We start from the raw sequence: 18,744 nt of genomic DNA, 5'->3' as shown, positions 1-18,744 counted from the left end.
AGTTTCACAAATATTGCAAAAGTGTATAAACAAGACGTATTAAACACGTCTGTAAAACCACAATGAGGACAAGTTTTCATTAGGCATTGGGTACATGGTAAGAAAAACATCAGAATAATCTTAAATAGGCATATAATTCATGTTCAAATTCACAACATAACATACATAGGCATTTCATCATTAAGTCCTTTAGGAAATAATGTCTGGAGGTGAAAATCCAAAAACATTCTCTTTTATTCAGAGTATCATCAATATCACCTCCCCTGTCTGGTATCTTAACTTTCTCTATGCCACAGAATCTAAAGATGGAAATGTCATGCTTTAAGTCATTAAAATGTACTGCGACTGGATAATCCCTGTAGTTCCTCCTGATTTAACTTTTATGTTCACTAATTCTCGGTTTGAGAGAGCGGAGGTTTTACCGACATAACACAGCCCACATGGACATTTAATCATGTAAATAACATGGGTGGTGGAACATGTAGTAATGTCATTTATTTGGAACCGTTTTCCTGTGTGTGGGTGGCAGAAATATTCACACTTCATCATATTGTTGCACTGTGTGCATCTGCATTTATAGCTACCATTTGTTAGAGGGTGTAAAAGAGCCTGGCTGATTTTCTTTTGTGGCTGGCAGTTGGCATGAACCAATTTATCACGTAAATTGCGACCTCTCCTATACACAATAAGTGGTGGATTTTTAAATTCAGCTGGCAGAGCTGGGTCCGATGATAAAATATGCCAGTCTTTCTTGACCACACCTCCCACTTTTCGCGAATTCAAAGTAAATGTATTTTTTTGTGAAGAATCAACAACAAGTGGGACACAATCATGAAGTGGAACGATATTTATTGGATATTTCAAACTTTTTTAACAATTCAAAAACTGAAAATTTGGGCGTGCAAAATTATTCAGCCCCCTTAAGTTAATACTTTGTAGCGCCACCTTTTGCTGCGATTACAGCTGTAAGTCGCTTGGGGTATGTCTATCAGTTTTGCACATCGAGAGACTGATTTTTTCCCCCCCCCCCATTCCTCCTTGCAAAACAGCTCGAGCTCAGTGAGGTTGGATGGAGAGCATTTGTGAACAGCAGTTTTCAGTTCTTTCCACAGATTCTCGATTGGATTCAGGTCTGGACTTTGATTTGGCCGTTCTAACACCTGGATATGTTATTTTTTTGAACCATTCCATTGTAGATTTTGCTTTATGTTTTGGATCATTGTCTTGTTGGAAGACAAATCTCCGTCCCAGTCTCAGGTCTTTTGCAGACTCCATCAGGTTTTCTTCCAGAATGGTCCTGTATTTGGCTCCATCCATCTTCCCATCAATTTTAACCATCTTCCCTGTCCCTGCTGAAGAAAAGCAGGCCCAAACCATGATGCTGCCACCACCATGTTTGACAGTGGGGATGGTGTGTTCAGGGTGATGCGCTGTGTTGCTTTTACGCCAAACATAACATTTTGCATTGTTGCCAAAAAGTTCAATTTTGGTTTCATCTGACCAGAGCACCTTCTTCCACATGTTTGTCTCCCAGGTGGCTTGTAGCAAACTTTAAACAACACTTTTTATGGATATCTTTAAGAAATGGCTTTCTTCTTGCCACTCTTCCATAAAGGCCAGATTTGTGCAATATACGACTGATTGTTGTCCTATGGACAGAGTCTCCCACCTCAGCTGTAGATCTCTGCAGTTCATCCAGAGTGATCATGGCCTCTTGGCTGCATCTCTGATCAGTCTTCTCCTTGTATGAGCTGAAAGTTTAGAGGGATGGCCAGGTCTTGGTAGATTTGCAGTGGTCTGATACTCCTTCCATTTCAATATTATCGCTTGCACAGTGCTCCTTGGGATGTTTAAAGCTTGGGAAATCTTTTTGAATCCAAATCCGGCTTTAAACTTCTTCACAACAGCATCTCGGACCTGCCTGGTGTGTTCCTTGTTCTTCATGATGCTCTCTGCGCTTTTAACGGACCTCTGAGACTATCACAGCGCAGGTGCATTTATACGGAGACTTGATTACACACAGGTGGATTGTATTTATCATCATTAGTCATTTAGGTCAACATTGGATCATTCAGAGATCCTCACTGAACATCTGGAGAGTTTGCTGCACTGAAAGTAAAGGGGCTGAATAAGTTTGCACGCCCAATTTTTCAGTTTTTGATTTGTTAAAAAAGTTAGAAATATCCAATAAATGTCGTTCCACTTCATGATTGTGTCCCACTTGTTGTTGATTCTTCACAAAAAAATAGTTTTATATCTTTGTTTGAAGCCTGAAATGTGGCAAAAGGTCGCAAAGTTCAAGGGGGCCGAATACTTTCGCAAGGCACTGTATATTTTTTATGTGTGGTAGTTAGACATTGTCATCAGCCAAGTTCAAATGTGTGAAGGCAACCATCTTATACAGCTGTAAAGTGCAGATTTGTTTTCTCTTACTGCATTCTCCCTATCCCTCTTCTTCCAGACCCTCTTCATGTGTGAACCCTTCTCAGCCTAACGTGTCTTCCAACCCCTTCTTATCGTTCTTGTCTCCTGAAATTGAGATTTCTATGGAATCCCCTAGAGTCGATGGGGAAACCAGAGGCACCCAGGACCCGTCTACTGATCTAATGGAGAAGAAAGACCATGCCCCTCTGCCCTTCAACCAGCGCTGGGCTCGTATGGACAACTGGCCTGGCAAGGGCAACGCTCAATCTGGCACAGTGAATCTCGCCCGAACAAAGCCAACAAAACAGCCACCTCCTCCAATACGCCAATCTTCCACGTCACTGGTGGGATGCGGGGATAACCAGGAGAGTGTTAGTGGTCAGGACCATTCCAGTGTCAGGATGGACAAGGGTCCTGCTCCAGATAGACCAAGCCAGGCTCCAAGCCAGACACAGAGGGACCAGAGTATGACTAGAGTGAACCTGGGACATAAGGACATAGGTGACTCCATGTCCAAGGTCTCTCAACGTGTAGTAAAGATTATCACACCACTGAGATTTTCCTCCACAGCTACAACAGAACACACAAGTGGAGGCCAGAGCTCTACCCACCATGGGAACCAACCAGAACAAGAAATGCCATCTGCCACTGGGGGGTTGAGGGTGGCTAAACACAATAAAGGTCCAGCACCTTCTAGGCCCCAGTACCCTCCAGGGAAGACAATGCCAAAAGTTGATGTAATAGATAAGCAATTGAATACTGAGGAACATGACTCTTTGGTTGAGTTTGATCCAAATAATCCCTTTGCAGAAGACTGCAGAATGGAAAAGTCCTCTGGACATGGTGAAGAACAGAGACTAACTGGTGAATATCAGGAGAGCCTAGACTCTCCCAATCATCAGAGTTGTACCTCCATAGAAGCAAATCCAGGTTCAATGCTGAATAGTGTGGTTAGGGACTCAATGGAGCTTCCAACGCCAAATGTTCTGCTAGCTGAGGATGGCTCCCGTCCCATCAAAAACTCATTAGCAGAGCTGGTCTGTGTTCCCTTGCTTCCATTGAAGAAAACATCCATCTCTAGAGAGGAGGATACTGGTAAACATAGTTCTGTAAAACTACAAAGCCCAGGGGTTTCCTCTTTGAGAAAGCTTTCCTCAAGTATCTCAGAAAAACTGCAGAATCGAGGTGTGGGTATGGCACTAACTTGTGTTACCATTGCCCAGCCCCCATGTGTACCCTCACCTGCCCCCTCCATCCTACCCCAACCCAAGCCCCTGAAGGGATCAGGGGGCAGGAGTAACTGTCCTCCCCAGATAAGCTCTCTCCCTGGCCAGAGGACCCTGCTTCAGGCTGGAGCTATGTCCTCCGTTGCAGAGCATTGCAGTGGAGAGGAGGCGGGAAGGAGAGGGGACAGGCCTACCTCAAGCACACGCAGGTGAGAGAGATATTGCAGCCTTTTCCTGTAGTGTGTAGCAGCTTTGTGCTCTCTACGAAACCTCTCCTGTACTGTAGTTAGATTCACTAAACCTTTCCAATCGCTTTGGTGGATGCGTTGTTTGAGAACACTTCATGAATGTGACCCTTGTAAAATAATTTTACTCTCTTTTATAAAATGTTTCATTTCCCTGAATTGAATCAATGGAACTTCTGACCAAGTTGTTTTTGCAATACTTTCAAAAGTTGTACAGGACATCATAGCTAGTTCTACTTTTTAATTATGACTATATCATTCTGTAGTTATTATTAACATAGTTTAACGTAAAGCAACATGAACATAGCTCCCCAGAGAAATTAGCACTATATTAAGTAATCAAAAGAGCACTTACTAATTACTGCAAATTTAATTTTGCTCTGCAAGTTATTTAATTGTGATGTCATTCACACAATCCCCTCGGCACAGTATGAATCATGGCTATAGAAATGCCAGCCTTTGCAGCTTTCATTGCTTTTTGTCAAGTTATTCTCCCTGTAGAATCTCAGACAAATCTCAGTGGTGCCTGTAAAATGCCATTGCTCAGAGTGTGTGTACACTGTGGCTCCTCTGCAGTCTAACCTTATATGAGAGGGAAAGAAGAGACACAGTGGCAAGCGTATATGGGAATCAGTCAAGAGGGAAGAAGAACCCATGCTCTGCTTGCTTGTCATGTCTAACTCTGTCCGTTTTGTTTTGCATTGATTTTATTTATTTTTAAATCCCAGCCCCCATCCTCACAGGAGGCCTTTTGCCTCCTCTTGCCAGGCCATCATTGTAAATAAGAATTTGTTCTTAGTTGACTTGACTGGTTAAATACATTTTTGTTAATAAACTGATTTTTTAAATTTGAGCTTTATTTTTACTAGGCAAGTCAGTTAAGAACAAATTCTTATTTTCAATGACGGCCTAGGAACAGTGGGTTAACTGCCAGTTCAGGGGCAGATTTGTACCTTGTCAGCTCGGGGATTCGAACTTGCAAACTTTCGGTTACTAGTCCAACGCTCTAACCACTAGGCTACTCTGCCGCCCCAAAGGTCCACCTGATAAGGTCCACCTGATTGAACAAATTATTTCAAGCTGTTGGCAGCATTTACACTTGCTTTCTGAGAAAATGTCATTATCCGCATATCCCCCATATCCACCTGCTGCATCTCCTCAAATAACACAACACTTCAGGAAAGTTTGAGCCGCTCTCATTTTGACTGTCTCTGTCTCCGTCTATCTCTATTCAGGCCCCATCCAGTAAAGCCCTTGAGCTCCCTGGAAAACCAGCCATCCTCCAACATCCAGGAGAGGCAGGCTGGCATATCTACAGGAATCCTCGGTGTCCTTCAAGAGAAGATAAAGGTACTAATGCAATATGCCATGAGGGCAATGGAAACAGTATTGAGTGAACTGATGCACACCAGCAGCAGATGAAAGAGCTACCTACAGGTTCTCTCACCAATCACCTGTCAACGTAGATCTGCTTTAGGCAGGAGGTATGTGTACTAAATAATCAGACCTCATTGTGTCTACAGTCTCTTTTGGGAAAGTGTGTGCATGTTAATATGCACATACAGTACATGCTTATCCTTATGCCCTGTAATATGCACAGCAGGGGCTCTTCTTGATAATATTATCATAATAATCTTATGTAATTAAGGTACCAGGATATCTTTGAAACCATTCCCCCAGGCACCTCATGAAAATGCCCTCTGCTGCTGTTTCAATGTATCCACCCAGTTGATGCATGCACAGTTGGTTCTTATTAAAACCTCAGTGCAACATTCCCATTCTTGCTGCGTGCATGCCGACACACACGGTGCACACACACACACACACACACACACACACACACACACACACAGTCTCAACGAGCCCTCCCACCAAATGCTCACTGTAAACAATTCACACAAACATTATTTATATTGACAGTGACTCACCTTAAACTCACTGTGAACACTGGCATTTGCCTATGGTGTTGGGATCTGAGAGATCAGAGCTCTGAATGAGTTCTCCCAAAGCAGTCAGAGCTCACACTTCACAAACTTCTCTCGGAGTCTCTGATTGATGATATGGGCACAATCAATTGAATGTATTTATAAAGCCCTTTTTACATCAGCAGATGTCGTAAAGTCAAATACAGAAACCCAGCCTAAAACCCCAAACGGTAAGCAATGCAGATGTAGAAGCACAGTGTCTAGGAAAAACTCCCTAGATAGGCAGGACCCTAGGAAGTAACGTAGAGCGGAACCAGGCTCTGAGGGGTGGACAGAGCACAGTACATGGCCTTTAAGGCCAGATTGTTCTTCAAGATATATATTATAAGATGTTCAAACGTTCATAGATGACCAGCAGGGTCATTCAGAGGTCGAGACAGCAGCAGGTGCGGTAGAGAGAGTAAAAATCAGCAGGTCTGGGACAAGATAGCGTCCGGTGAACAGGTCAGAGTTCCATAGCCGCTGGCAGAACAGTTGAAACTGGAGCAGCAGCACGACCAGGACTGGGGACAGCGAGGAGTCATCAGGCCAGGTAATCCTGAGGCATGGTCCTAGGGCTCAGATCCTCTGGGAGGGGAGGGAGAGCGGATTAGAGGGAGGATACTTAAATTCTCACAGGACTCCAGATAAGACAGGGGAATTACCCCAGAAATAACAGACTGAACAGTGCCACCCGGCACGCAGACTATTGGAGAATAGATACTGGAGACTGAGACGGGGGGGTCGGGGGACACTGTGGCCGCGTCCGACAATGTCCCCGGACAGAGCCAACCAGGCAGGCTATAACCCACCCACTTTGCCAAAGCACTGCCCCCACACCACTAGAGGGATATCAACAGACCACCAATTTACTACCCTGAGACGAGGCTGAGTATAGCCCACAAAGATCTCCTCCACTGCATGAGCCCGGGGGGATGCAAAACCAGACTGGAAGATCAAGCCTGTGACTCAACCTACTCAAGTGACGCACCCCTCCTAGGGACGGCATGGAAGAGTACTAGTAAACTAGTCACTCAGGGTCAGAGGCAGATAATCCCAGTGGAGAGAGGGGAGTTTGCCAGGCAGGAACAGCAAGGGCTGTTGGTCGCTCCAGTGCCTTGCCATTCACCTTCACACCCCTGGGCCAGACTACACTCAATCGTAGGACCTACTGGGTCTTCAGTAAAGACCTAAAGGTCGTGACTGAGTCTGTGTCTCTCACATGGATCGGCAGACCATTCCATAAAAATGCATCTCTACAGGACAAAGCCCTGCCTCCAACTGTTTGCTTGGAAATTCTAGGGACAATGAGGCCTGTGTCTTGAGAACGTAGCGTACGTGTAGGTATATACGGAAGGACTAAATCAAAGAGATGAGTAGGAGCTGCTATGTAGGTTAATCCTTGAAATCAGCCCTAGCCTTAACAGGAAGCCAGTGTAGAGAGGCTAGCACTGGAGTAATATGATCAAATATTTTGGTTCTAGTCAAGATTCTAGCAGCTGTGTTTAGTACTAACTGAAGTTCATTTAGTGCTTTATGCAGGTAGCCAGAGAGTAGAGCATTGCAGTAGTCTAATCTAGAAGTATAAAAAGCATGGATGAGCTTTTTTGTATCATCTTTGGACAAAATAATGTAAGATTTTGTTACAATGTTACGAAGATGGAACAAAGCTGTCCTTGAAATATTCTTGATAGGTTCGTCAAAAGACATCAGGGTCCAGAGCAATCAAATCAAATATATTTATATAGCCATTCTTACATCAGCTGATGCCACAAAGTGCTGTACAGAAACCCAGCCTAAAACCCCAAACAGCAAGCAATGCAGGTGTAGAAGCACGGTGGCTAGGAAAAACTCCCTAGAAAGGCCAAAACCTAGGAAGAAACGTAGAGAGGAACCAGGCTGAGGGGTGGCCAGTCCTTTTCTGGCTGTGCCTTGGTCCTTCACAGTTTTATTTGAGACGACTGTACAACCATCAATATTAATTGTCAGATCCAACACCAGATCCCTTTGTTTCTTGGACCCAGAACTAGCATCTCTGTTTTGCCTGAGCTTAAAAGTAGAACATTTGCAGCCATCACTTCCTTATGTCTGAAACACAGGCTTCCAGGGTATGCATTTTTGGGGTATCACCATGTTTTATCGAAATGTACAGCTGTCGTCCGCATAGCAGTGAAAGTTTACATTTTTGTTTCCGAATGACATCACCAAGAGTTTGAATATATAGTGAAAACAATAGTGATCCTGAAATGGAACCTTGAGGAACACCAACACTTAGTTGATTTGTCAGAGGACAACCACCCACAGAGATGAACTGATATCTTTCCGACAGGTACGATCTAAAACAGCCAAGAACATATCTGTGTAGACCAATTTGGGTTTCCAATCTCTCCATAAAAATGTGGTGATCGATGGTGTCAAAAGCAGCACTAATAAGGTCTAGGACCACGAGGACAGATGCAGAGCCTTGGTCTGATGCCATTAAAAGGTCATTTACCACCTTCACAAGAGCAGTCTCTGCTATGATGGGGTCTAAAACTAGAATGAAGGGTTTTGTATACATTATTTGTCTTCGGGAAAGCAGTGAGTTGCAATGGCTTTAAGGGAAAAATGAGAGGAATGGGAGAATCGATATAAAGTACCAGTAAATGTTTGGACACATCTACTCATTCAAGGGTTATTCTTTATGTTTTACTATTTTCTACATTGTAGAATAATAGTAAAGACAATGCAATGAAGTAACACACATCGAATCATGTCGTAACCAGAAACGTGTTAAACAAATCAAAATCTATTTTAGATTGTTCAAAGTAGCCACCATTTTCCTTGATGACAGCTTTGCACACTCTTGGCATTCTCTCATCCACCTTCACCTGGAATGCTTTTCCAACATTCTTGAAGGAGTTTCTACATATTTTGAGAACTTGTTGGCTGCTTTTCCTTAATTCTGCTATCCAACTCATTCCAAACCATCTCAATTGGGTTGAGTTTGGGGAATTGTGTAGGCCAAACCATCACTCTCCTTCTTGGTCAAATTGCCCTTACACAACCTGGAGGTGTGTTGGGTCATTGTCCTGTTGAAAATCAAATGACAGACCCACTAATCGCAGACCAGATGGGATGGTGTATCGCTGCAGAATGCTGTGGTAGCCATGCTTGTTAAGTGTGCCTTAATAAACCACTTAGTGTCACCAGCAAAGCACCATTACACCACCTCTTCCGTGCTTCACGTTGGGAACCACACATACGGAGATCATCCGTTCACCTACTCTGCGTCTCACAAAGAAACGGTGGTTGGAACCAAAACTCTCAAATTTGGACTCTTCAGTCTGAAGGATAGATTTCCACCGGTCTGATGTCCATTGCTCGTGTTTCTTGGCCCAAACAAGTCTCTTCTTATTATTGGTGTCGTTTAGTAGTGGTTTCTCTGCAGCAATTCGACCATGAAGGCCTGATTCACACAGTCTCTTCTGAACAGTTGATATTGAGATGGGTGTTACTTGAACTCTGTGAAGCATTTATTTGGGCTGCAATTTCTGAGTCTGTTAACTATAATGAACTCATCCTCTGCAGCAGAGGTAACTCTGGGTCTTCCTTTCCTGTGACAGTCCTTATGAGAGCCAGTTTCAGTATAGCGCTTGATGTTTTTTGGTGTCTGACCATGTCTCAAAGTACTGATGGACTGTTGTTTTTTCTTAGCTTTTTTTTAATCTGTTCTTGCCAAAATTTGGACTTGCTCTTTTACCAAATAGGGCTCTTTTACCAAATAGGGCTCTTTTACCAAATAGGGCTATCTTCTTTATACTACCCCTACCTTTTCACAACACAACTGATTGGCTCAAACAGCATTAAGAAAAATAAATTCCAACATTTGTATTTTAACAAGACACACCTGTTAATTGAAATGCACTCCAGGTGACTTATTCATGAAGCTGGTTGAGAGAATGCCAAGAGTGTGCAAAGCTGTCATCAAGGTAAAAGGTGGCTACTTTGAAGAATCACAAATCTCAAATATATTTTTGTTTAACACTTTTCTTGGTTAATACATGATTCAATATGCGTTATTTCATAGTTTTGATGTCTTTGCTATTATTCTACAATGTAGAAAATAGTAAGAATATAGAAAACCCTTGAATGAGTAGGTGTCCAAACTTTTGACTGGTACTGTATGCCAATAGTTTTCTTTACATTTTCCTGGTCAAGGTTGGGCTTTTTCAAGAGTGTGGTACATATCCGGTGGATAGAGAGCCATTTATTATGTTCAACATAGGAAGGCCAAACGCAGGAAGTAGCTTTTTTCAGTTGTTTAGTTGGAATAGGGTCCATTATGAAGCTTGAAGGTTTAGAGGCCATGACTATTTCCATGAATGTGTCAAGAGATACAAGATAAAAAAAATGGTCCTGGCAGTTCTGTGCAGACTCAGGACAACTGAGTTTTGGAAAATTTGCAGATTCAAAGAGGAGTCTGTAATTAGCTTTTTATGATCATGATCTTTTCATCAAAGAAGTTCATGAATTCATCACTGCTGAAGTGAAAGCCACCCTCTCATGGAAAGTGCTGCTTTTTAGTTAGATTTGCGACCGTATCAAAAATAAATGTTATTTTGTTCTTATTCTCCTCAATATAAATAAATGTTATTTTGTTCCTATTCTCCTCAATTAGGTTGGAAAAATAGGATGATCGAGCAGCAGTGGGGCTCTTCGATATTGCACGGTACTGTCTTTCCAAGCTAGTCGGAAGCTTGCTTCAGGGCTCGGGTATTTTCTGTATACCAGGGAGCAAATATCTTGTGACAAATGTTTTTTTGTTTTTAGGGGTACGACTGCATCTAGGGTTTGACGCACTGTTCAATTTCGATCCTCAGTTAGGTGGTTAACCAATGTTTGTACTCTTACGTCCTTGAGTAGGTGGAGGGGCATCTAGGAATATTTATGTTGTCCGAGAATTTATAGCACGGCTTTTGATGATCCTTGGATCGGGTCTGAGCAGCTGATTTTGTTGCGATTGCAAACGTAATAAGATGGTGGTCCGATTAGTCCAGGATTATGAGGAAAAACATTTAGATCCACAATATTTATCTCACGGGACAAAACTAGATCCAGGGTATGACTGTGGCAATGAGAAGGTCCGGAGACATGTTGGACAAAACCCACGATGTTGGCTCCTAAAGCCTTTTGGAGCAGGTCTGTGGACTTTTCCATGTAAATATTAAAGTCACCAAAAATATGTATATTATCTGCCATGACTACAAGGTCTGATTTAGGAACTCAATGAGGAATGCTGTATATGGCCCAGGAGGCCTGTAAACAGTAGCTATAAAAAGTGATTGAGTAGGCTGCATAGATTTCATGACTTGAAGCTCAAAAGACAAACGCATCTTTTTTTTTTTTTTTTGTAAATTGAAATATGCTGTCGTAAATGTTAGCAACACCTCTGCCTTTGCGGGATGCGCAGGGGATATGGGCACTAGTGTAACCAGGGGCAGAGGCCTCATTTAACACAGTAAATTCATCAGGCTCGAGCCTGTTTCAGTCAGGTCAATCACATTAAGATTATGATCAGTGATTAGTTAATTGACTATGACTGCCTTGGAAGTGAGGGATCTAACATCAAGGAGCCCTATTTTGAGATGTGAGATATCACAATCATCTTTAAATAATGACAGGAATGGAGGAAGTCTTTATTCCAGTTAGATTGCTAACGCATACACCGCCATGTTTAGTTTTTCTCAACCTAGATAGATGCACAGACACGGTCTCAAGGGGATAGCTGACTACACTGACTGCTAGTGGCAGACTCCACTAAGCTAGCATGCTGGCTAACAGGGTACAGGCCAGGCAGCAGGTCAGCTCATTGTGCCACTAGAGGACTTAGAGTCCTGTCTGTTGATCGATGACACCTTCAGCTTGGATGGAGTCCATCACTCCTCAGCAGGTCAGTCTTGGTCCTGTTTGTGGGTGAGTCCCAGAAAGAGGGCCAATTATCTACAAATTCTATCTTTTGGGAGGGGCAGAAAACAGTTTTCAACCAGCGATTGCGTTGTGAGACTCTGCTGTAGAGCTCATCACTTCCCCTAACTGGGAGGGGGCCAGAGACAATTACTTGATGCCGACACATCTTTCTAGCTCATTTACACGCTGAAGCTATGTTGTGCTTGGTGACCTGACTGTTTCATCCTAACAATGTTGGTGCTGACATGGATAGCAATATCCCTATACCAGTGGAAGCTGGTGACTTGAACAATTGAGGAGGATGGGAGACCCACGGTATAGGTGCATAATGCACAGAGATGACAAAGTGTGTTTAAAAATCATAGACTATTTTAACCTAAAGCATTTAATAAAGACATTTATAGTACAATATTATGGGAATGAGAGGGCTACTTACACCGTGTGGGAAAGGGATCACAGCAGTGATTGAATGAGGGTATGAGGCATGAGTTGAGGTGTTCAGAGGCTTGACCAGTGCAGGATGGGATTTGACTGGGAAGACAAAAAAACAATAACACAACACACTACACATTTAGACAAAATAGCCAATAATTAGTTAGTCCAAGCAAGGAGTAAAATCATTGATATGTGATTGACTTTACATACAGGAATGAGATCATTTATAGGGGTACTTACCTATCACCTTTCATTCTTAATCTCTATCCAACAATGTCACCAAGTTCTCAACACATATAACCCCCATAATGCTCTGTGGCACAATCCCAATACAACTCAATAGTTCATTCTCTAATCCTAATTCTATGATTGGATGGATAGCATGTCAGTTCATACTGCAAAAGCTTTGATTGGTTGGAGGACTTCCTCTGGAAGTGGTCATAATTACCATGTATGTCTATGGAAGGTGGCGAGCCTCCTAGGTTTTGTATTGAAGTCAATATAGCCAGAGGAGGATGGAAGCTAGCCGTCCTCTGGCTGCACCATGGTGCTACCTCAGACAGTGCTGTTGAAGTTACTGTAGACCTTCATTGCAAAAACTTGTTATTTAACCAATTATTTGGTGACATGAATATATTTAATATAGTTTTATCTAAAAATAATAACTTTTAATGTTTCACCTTTTTTATTAAATTTCACTGATGGTGGTCCTGCCCTATACTCTACGCTCTACAGTTTTAGCCTTGCCCAGTACCCTCTTCAGATTAGCCTTTATGTCGGTAGCCCTGCCCCCTGGTAAACAGTGTATGATCGCTGGATGATTCTTTTTAAGTCGAATGTTGGGGTTAATGTAGTCGCCAATGGCTCAGACCCCGTAACAGGTGGAGAGACCTGAGAAGGCTCGGCCTCTGACTCGTTGCCTAATGGGGAGAAACAGTTGAACGTTTCTTTCAGTTGAATGAGCGACACAGGTTGAGAGTGCCAACAGAATTTCTTTCCAGAAGCCTCGAGATAATTGTCCTGCTGCAAGGACTGTGTGGGGGGGATTTATACTACTATCTGTACTTACTGGTGGCGCAGACACTGTTTCATCCCTTCCTACATTTAAATTGCCCTTGCCTAACGATTGCATCTGAAGTTGGGCTTGTAACACGGCTATCCTCACAATAAGGAGAAAGTTGTCTTTTATATTAAGAGTACAGCGACTGCAATTAGAAGGCATAGTGTTAATGTTACTACTTAGCATTTTCAGCTGGTGGATGTCCTGTAGAACCATGTCCAGATAAAGCGTCCGGGGTCAAAAAGTTGAATGAAAAAAGTTGAGTGAGGAAGAAACATAGACATTGGTAAATGTGTTAAATGCTGATTTTGATTAACTGTTAATAAATGTAAAAACAGGTAGCCAAGTAGCAACAGACAGCACAGCAACACGGAGACAAGTTCAGAAGTAACACTTGCAATTCCTCCAATCAGGAGTGAGAGAATCACGTGTGGGAGGTCATAGGCTCCATGACCCCTTAGAAATTAGATCTGGTTGACATTGCACCCAAGCATGCCATCCATTACAAGTGTCTGAAAGCTATAACTTTTTTGTGCATCGAATCCTTTCTGCTTATGTAAAGAAACAAAATATAGGAGCCTTAGTTGGGTGCTTAAAGTTTAGCAATATTTTTGAAGGTGCTCTTTGTAGGGGTTCATGCAGACTAAACATTCCTTAATGGATAATGCATGGCATATCTTTGGAGAATTCAATGGAAACATAAATGGCACTGACTCATACCATCTCAATTCTCCTCTTTCCTTCTAGGTCAAAGACACAGGGGTCAAAGGTCAGTACTCCCAGCTGACCCAGGAGGAGCTGATCTCCCTGGTGGTGAAGCAGCAGGACCAGCTCTCCAAGAGGGACAACAAGATCAAGGAGCTGGAGCAGTACATTGACAACCTGCTGGTGCGCATCATTGAGGAGCAACCCAGTATCCTGATGTCCATGAACTCACTCAAATGAGACGTCTAGAAATATATATTTCTCCGTCCTGTTCCTAATCATTCAGAGCAAGGCTTCCTAGATGTTTATCTCCCTCAATGCCTATGTGTTAGGCTGTTTGAAGAATTCCTGCTTGCCTCCCAAAGAAAGTTTCATTCACCGATGTATAACATACCAAGCACTGGCTTTGTCCATTCCTACTGAACAGATGCACTTTTGATTGTTCATTAACATTTTGAATGTTGTCTAGTGTGCAAGGCTCTATGGTGTGTGTATTAAGACCGTATAAGAACATGAACCAAATCCACACAGGCCTGTTGGGAGGTTCTGTACATTTTTGGCAGTTGATTTGTCTTTCTATTAACGTTTTGATGTGCTTGTAAGGAGGAGTGTGATATGAAGTCAACAACACTGAAGAAGGAATTGAATAGTAAAAAATGAATAAAAAAAGAAAGCAACAGAACAGTGACACATTGAGTTTGTATATTCCGCAACACTATGCAGACAGACCGGTATAATAGGGGTCATACCGGTACATGCTTATGACAAGTATTATCATTAATTACAATCACATTATAATGAGCTATATCTGTCGGTAAAGGGTTACTTCGTATTATTGGTTGTCTGTGAACTAACACAAATTATGTGGATATTATTCCCTGTTACTGAATTACTTATACGTGTTGTACATATTGAGATGCCCTTTTCTTATATTAACTTTATGTTAAAGCACTTTGAAGAATAAATAATAGAAAAAAATGTAGTCTAAAGAAACATGGATTAATAATTAAAACAATTTAGACTACAGACAAACCAGGTTTAGACGATCACTATGCCTTTGGATGAATGCACTCAATTCATTGCAATCACTCTGAAAGGTGCAACTCCACAAGCAAATTGCATGGGTGTAACATATGGACATTTTCTAAAGGGGCATTTCCTTGTGAAGAAAGCTATTGTTATTATAGGTAGATGGCAAGATGTCTGCCTTTGGTCATAGGAAGGATTACTGTATAGTTGGGTGAAAGTCAGTCTTCTGTCAACTTATTGCCTATAATTTTTTACAATTATGAAATAAATACTTATTTTCTATCATAACATTTATTTAGCCTCTGGTTAGAGTAGACCCACACCTCTCTGACTATTACTTCATGACGCACTTTAAATCACGTTTTCACTGTTCACACTATGCATATAGCAGCTATATTATGCTGTTCCAATGGGAATGTTGCAGTTGCTTTCAAAAGGAGAACTAAGGTAAGGGTGGTAGTGTGCAAGGCTCGATCGAGTTTTGGATTATGAGATGGAGTTACTTTGGAATGCCGCAAGCAAAGTCTGAAGAAGAGGAATACTGGGACGGGCACAGAAAAGTGGATTTCTGAGGGGGAATGGAGAAGGAAGAAGTGGTCAAAGAGAGTGAGGAAAGCTGAGGTTGGATTTGAATTTGAGGAAGATGGAGATTGGGTGTCAAAGAAGACTGGTGTCAAGTGCAAACAAAGTGAGCCGTGCACCAAACCGAATTCTGGAGGTGAAATGGAAGTGAATGAGGGCGAGTTGATTGAGGTGGAAGTTGTGGCGAAGAGCTCGGAACCTGAGCTTGGCATCAATGGACATAAAGAAGAAACTGTTCTAGTATGAGAGATTTTTGGAGAAAGTAGATCCTTGCCTTTTGGGGCATACATGTGTGGTTTCAGTGTGGGTGGGAAAGGAGTTGGGTGCAGTTGAATCAGTAACCTGTAGTGAACTTGGGTGTTTCTTCTGCCAGAGGGAGCGGGTGCTCCGTGTCACTCAACTTGGGTCAGCTTGCTAGTCAGAGTAGTGCAGAAGTTGTATGCTGAGGCAGTGAAAAAAGTAGAGGAGGATGGGTCAAGGGTGAGGGATATGGAGAGGATCCCTGTGAGTTGTAGATCTGTGCCAGCACAGAGGGATAGACCAACGAGTGATATATGCTTCTGTAAGGTTGGCTTCTTAGCGTTCATAGCAATGGTTATTAACTGTAACGTAAACAACAGGACATATATGTTGTGGTGGCAGATGCAGAGAAGTATTTGGGTATATGAGATTTGACTTCAGAAAAGTTACAGGGTGTTATGAGTGGCGGTGTCCCGTCCTCTCGGGTCATTGGAAAGCTGCAGGAGCAGAAAGGGTCAATGTGGTGGAATGGGATAGTGGATTTCTATTGAGTGTAGGGTTTAGTTGGAAGGGGATTTTATTATTATACTTTATAAAATATATGTATTATTATTTTTTGTTTATGAAAAAGTTGTATAGGTGTAGGGATAGTTGGTGGTGAAATTTGTTGCTTTCCCCGCCTTCCTTTTTATTTTTGTATCACAACATATATCGTACTTGACCACACACGGTAGCACAGTAGATGGTAGCACAGTAGATGGCGGCATGCACAAAATAAATGTGTGAACGCCATGATACCAAAGAAGAAGAAGAATTCAAAACTTTCATTCGTCGTTCACAGCACATGAATAGTAACTGTAAGTGTTGGCTGGCTCACAATCATATGTTTTGCTAACTAACATAGCTAGCTACATTTAGCCTGCTATCTATTTAAAGTTAAGATAGCTGCTATCTGTCAGAAGTGGTTTTGGTATTAATAACTAAAAACAATGTTTTAAGTGAGAATAGGCATCGGTCTGAAGCTGAAAATACATGAGCGCCACAGTGCCTATTTCACCGATGCTCTACCAAGGTTTTCCAGCACACAGCTTTGACCTACTACAGTAGCTATGTGTAGCCAGGTTGCTTAGGATTCAAATTCTCTCAAACAGCCTAATTGTTTACGGACATATTCAATCAATCCTTATCCCAGTCTGCTGTTCCCAAGGAAGCTAAGGTAACTGAGCTAAACGACTACACTCACTTCAATAGCACTCACTTCAATCATCATGAAGTGCTTTGAGAGACTAGTCAAGGACCATATCACCTCCACACTACCTGACACCCTAGACCCACTCCAATTTTCTTACCGCCCCAACAGGTCCACAGACAACGCAATCCCAACCCCACTGCACACTGCCCTAACCCATTTGGACAAGAGGAATACCTATGTGAGAATGCTGTTCATTGACTACAGCTCAGCATTTAAAGCCATAGTTCCCTCCAAACTCGTCATCAAGCATCAGACCCTGGGTCTCGACCCTGCCCTGTGCAACTGGGTCCTGGACTTCCTGACGGGCCGCCCCCAGGTGGTGGGGGTAGGTAACAACATCTCCACCTCGCTGATCCTCGAGAGCATCCTGTTGGGCTGTATCACCGCCGGTAACTCTGATGAATTAATTCTCTGCAGCAGAGGTAACTCTGGGTGTTCCTTTCCTGTGGTGGTCCTCATGTGAGCCAATTTCATCATAGCGCTTGATGGTTTTTGTGCTGAGCTGATCTCTCCTGCGTTCTAGTAAGACGCAAGCAGCAGTAGCTAAAAAGTAGTAAGTAGTTGAAAAATGGCTAATTAGCTAAGTTGTCTGTGATGAAATTCAAACTAGCAACCTTTGCGTTGCCCTAAGTAACCATGTCTTTTGTAACCATACCAAAGTTAACATATCATACTAAATGGAGCATCACAGATTTACATACAGAATAATACAGAATGCTTTGAGACCAGGTTGCACCTACACACTTAGTCAATCCGCATTTTTAAAAATCCAATGGTCATTTTATGGGCGCTATAGTCTTGTTTTAATATGACGTCTAGAATTTGAGCTATGTAGGAGAAAGAAATCCTCTTAAAACTCAATTGCTAAAGACCCTGTTAAAAATTCTGGTATGTGCATCTTGGTAAAGGTAGGATGACGAGAGGTAGGATTGTGTTGTGTACCTCTAATCAAGTTGATTTGTGAATTTTCATCGAGATTGGTGTCATATTGATATGATGATAGGGAGATTTGAATTTAACACTAAGCTTCAACCAATGCCTATAATAGACGTGACTATTGTCGGGTCTATAATGTGTAGATTGTGGCACTGTGGTATCTGAAGTTCTATTCACCACATGATGTTGGTGGCACCTTAATTTGGGAGGACGGGCTCATGGTGATGACTGGAGCAGAATGGGAGGAATGGTATCAAATACATTTATTCCGTTTCAGCCATTAATATGAGCCGCCCACCCCTCAGCAGTCTCCACTGCTACTCACCACCACCTGAAGTGAAGACACAGGGCACAGGTAGCTAGTTAACTAACTATGGTTTATCATTTGTCATCTTCTTAGCTAAACAATGTATGCAGCTGCCTATAAGAATGTGCTTTTCTTCTGAATGTTAGTCAGTAAGGCTTGAGTCTTGGTCTGTAAGGCCATTCAACATCTTTGTCAAACATCATTGTTTGTGACTGTGATTTAGCTAACTGAATACTTTGTTTGTGTTTCCTTGTCTGCTTGTTTTGCTCCTGTAGATGTCAGATACAGGAATTGCACAGAAGAGGACAAGACACTATGCTGGGATCAAATAAAAGGTAGGAACGGCAGTTTCCCTGTACAGAACTACTACTACTACTACTGTTTCCTTCA

General features: G+C 42.3%; 1 protein-coding gene across 3 annotated transcripts in view; it reads left to right on the top strand.

The window, feature by feature from the left end:
• LOC118370481 (titin homolog) overlaps positions 1-15,325 on the top strand; it is a 37,116-nt gene extending 21,791 nt beyond the window's left edge. For 2 of the 3 annotated variants that reach the window (XM_052458035.1, XM_052458033.1), the window contains 3 exons: positions 2,462-3,859; positions 5,131-5,245; positions 14,051-15,325. In XM_052458035.1, coding sequence (XP_052313995.1) covers positions 2,462-3,859; positions 5,131-5,245; positions 14,051-14,248 — 1,711 coding nt within the window. In that variant the 3' untranslated portion in view covers positions 14,249-15,325. The remainder of the gene's footprint in view (positions 1-2,461; positions 3,860-5,130; positions 5,246-14,050) is intronic. The other variant, XM_052458034.1, reaches the window with a different exon arrangement.
• The last annotated feature ends 3,419 nt before the right edge of the window (positions 15,326-18,744 follow it).

The sequence above is a fragment of the Oncorhynchus keta genome, chromosome 12 (genome assembly GCF_023373465.1).
Source record: "Oncorhynchus keta strain PuntledgeMale-10-30-2019 chromosome 12, Oket_V2, whole genome shotgun sequence".
Classification (NCBI taxonomy): Eukaryota; Metazoa; Chordata; class Actinopteri; order Salmoniformes; family Salmonidae; genus Oncorhynchus; species Oncorhynchus keta.
This window is presented reverse-complemented; position numbering and strand designations above follow the sequence as displayed.